At 47.1% G+C, this 3,309-nt stretch overlaps 1 protein-coding gene across 1 annotated transcript in view; it reads right to left on the bottom strand.

The window, feature by feature from the left end:
• Nucleotides 1–2,607, bottom strand: part of LOC139423498 (microtubule-associated serine/threonine-protein kinase 1-like) — a 46,754-nt gene extending 44,147 nt beyond the window's left edge. Inside the window, exon 1 of the mRNA XM_071175108.1 lies at nt 2,552–2,607. Coding sequence (XP_071031209.1) covers nt 2,552–2,607 — 56 coding nt within the window. The remainder of the gene's footprint in view (nt 1–2,551) is intronic.
• Nucleotides 2,608–3,309: the final 702 nt, after the last annotated feature.

Below are 3,309 nucleotides of genomic sequence, written 5' to 3'. Positions count from 1 at the left end.
GTGTTTATACTGTACGTTTATTTGATCTGGAAAATGGGTGGCAAATAGGTTCAGTTGGACGCTTTTATCAATCTTTAGATTGAATTAGCAATGACAGTTGGCTACTGTTTAATAGGACCTAATCCACATCAAATAATAATCAATTGTCATAAACCGGAGATGATCATATGCTCTAAAATAGTTGATCCACAGTAACTACGTAGTCTATTGCCTTAACTCTAAGCCTACTAGACAACCATAATGAAACAATCTCTCACTTTTCTTTCAAAAGCATGGGCTTTGTTCTGTTCTTCAGATAGACTTGTTCACAGTGTCATTTGACTATTCTATTCCACTTGATAGCTCAACTTGTATCCAGAACCATCCATTATTATTAGCCAGGCTGCATCACATCCGGCTGGAATTGTAATCCCGTAGGGCGGCGTACAATTGGCCCAGTGTTGTCCGGGTCTGCCGGGGTAGGCCGTCATTGTAAAATAAATATGAATTTGTTCTTAACTGACTTGCCTAGTTAAATAAAGGATAAAATAAAATATTCAACTACTTCTGACAGCTAGTGGAAAACTGTATTCCATCCCACTTACAGCCCATGTATTTATTTACTGTTTGGGAAGAAAAGGCTTTTAAACTATGCCGATGTATTGGTTGCATGGCAGCACAGGTCATAGTAAAGAGAAGCTCTTGTAGAGAGTCTGCAGGGAGTCACTTTGTTTGTATCTCTCTTTGAGCAACACATTGTTAATCAATACGTGTGTGTGTGTGTGTGTGTGTGTGTGTGTGTGTGTGTGTGTGTGTGTGTGTGTGTGTGTGTGTGTGTGTGTGTGTGTGTGTGTGTGTGTGTGTGTGTGTGTGTGTGTGTGTGTGTGTGTGTGTGTGTGTGTGTGTGAGAGAGAGAAACAAAGAGTGCATTTTAGAAATAAGCCTTGGCCCCTGAAGCAACTCCATGCTCTCTCTCTCCTCTCCTCTACCGCTCCAACCACATCTGCCCTCTATCCTCTTATCCTTCCATCCTCTCACCCCTCCCTCAATCCCTTCCCACAGGGAAAGACAAATGGGAAGTTTTTAAATACATCTTCTACATCAACAATCGCTGAGAAAAAGGCAGACATATGCCTCATGTTTTTGATTTACAAAGAAGCCTTATATCCTTAGAGCTTATTAGTGGTTAGTGGATGGCAGGAAGGATGGGTGGGTGGATGGAAGGATGGGTGGGTGGGTGGGTAGGTGGAAGGGTGGATGGAAGGATGGGTGGATGGAAGGATGGAAGGATGGGTGGATGGGTGGATGGAAGGATGGGTGGATGGGGATGGGTGGATGGAAGGATGGGTGGATGGGTGGGTGGATGGATGGATGGATGGATGGAGGATGGGTGGGTGGGTGGGTGGGTGGGTGGGTGGGTGGGTGGGTGGGTGGGTGGGTGGGTGGGTGGGTGGGTGGGTGGGTGGGTGGGTGGAAGGATGGATGGATGGATGGATGGATGGATGGATGGATGGATGGATGGATGGATGGAAGGAAGGATGGATGGGTGGATGGATGGAAGGATGGATGGATGGATGGGGGAATATAAAAATAAGACACAAAGCAGGTCAAATGCTAATTATTTGACACAACGGTTGTGTTACAACTGGTATTGTTGTGTCTGACAACGGAGAGCTTCACTGCACAAAAGCAATTACACAACCATTGATTCTTGACAACCTTTGTTTACGTAAAATTGTGCAGACAAACTCTCTGCTGTATTAAAACAGTTGTGTCAAATGTGTTGTACGTCAGTTGTACAAACTGAGTGTGTACGGGGCCATGTACAGGGAGAGGAGTGAGAGAGTCAGTTGTCCGTGTGAGTTGCTGCGTGGAATGCTGATGAAGTAATCATTTGATCCTTCTTTCCTCACAACAGGCAGATCTGTCCATCCGAGCAGCGGCAGGAAAAGTGGAGAGGAGAGCTTAGGGGAGGGAAACCATCTGCTCTACTCTCTAAACTCTCTCTCGCTCTCTTGTTCTCTTTCTCTCTCTCTCTCTTTCTCTGCTCACATGTTGGCAGTTTTGTTTGTTTCATGGGGAATTACTCAGACCATGGGGGATTTTCTCAGCAAAATAGTGAGATTGAATCTTCACGAAATGAAAAATGACCCCAAAAAGCAGCAGATAGTCCGTGGTATTCCATTTGTCATGAACTACTATGTGGTACAGTATGATGTCCAGTCAGAGGCTTCATTTCAACATTCACACACTTTTAGTTCTCTTATAACTGGAGTATTTTCCTGATCTCAGGTCTCATGGGTCAAGGAAAAGTGCTGATCCCATATTGAGATATATAAACAGAAACATTACCCCATAGCCCACTTTAAGGATGTGATCTTAGAGAGAGGAACGTTTTCCTGGATGTGTCATCCCCCAGTGATTGGTCCAGAGTGTGTGTGTTATCTCTCTGACCCACTCAGCATGGAGCCAGATGGAGCCTGTCCAGAGTTCCTAGTAGTCTATCCTCAGGGTCCCTGGGGGGCCAATATAACAAACAGCCAGCTTATTCTGGTCCCTCTTACTAACAAACCCCTCTCCCTCTTCTCCCCCCCAGTCGTCCTCCAGCTCCACCATCCCTCCCTCCATTGCTCTCACATCTGGGGACCTCTCCTCCCCCCTGCTAAGTGGCTAAGTGGGAACTCTCAGCTGAAATATGAAAACAACACGTAGCAGCCTGAGATGTAGTAAGTAAAGTAAGTAGCCTCGCTTGAGAACGGCCCATAGGGCAGGAGCCAGAACGGCCCATAGGGCAGGAGCCAGAACGGCCCATAGGGCAGGAGCCAGAACGGCCCATAGGGCAGGAGCCAGAATGGCCCATAGGGCAGGAGCCAGAACGGCCCATAGGGCAGGAGCCAGAACGGCCCATAGGGCAGGAGCCAGAACGGCCCATAGGGCAGGAGCCAGAACGGCCCATAGGAAAGGAGCCAGAACAGCCCATTGGTCAGGAACTTATCTCTTGTTGTAACTTAAGGCAATTTGATGTATAAGTACACCCCCTGGACAGGACACAGATTAGCCTGATTTGACATGGGATCAAACTCTACCCAGTCCCCTTCTGTCTCACACTCATACCTTTATTGTCTTCTTTACACTGTCCTATCGTCCAATAAAACCACACAAACATGGAAGAGAGAGTGGGACTCAAGGCTGTACTGTAGGCTATACAGGCCTGCCACCGTCGTCACCGGCTGGTGTCGGCGCGGCAGCGCTTGAGGAGATAAGCGATAACGAGTATTTGTTCTTTCAGAAGCTCCTCATCCTTGGAGAGACACACACACCCCGAAGGTA

This window comes from Oncorhynchus clarkii, chromosome 13 (genome assembly GCF_045791955.1).
Source record: "Oncorhynchus clarkii lewisi isolate Uvic-CL-2024 chromosome 13, UVic_Ocla_1.0, whole genome shotgun sequence".
In the NCBI taxonomy this organism is placed as follows: Eukaryota; Metazoa; Chordata; class Actinopteri; order Salmoniformes; family Salmonidae; genus Oncorhynchus; species Oncorhynchus clarkii.
Note: the sequence above shows the minus strand (reverse complement) of the source record. Positions and strands in the feature narration are given on the sequence as shown.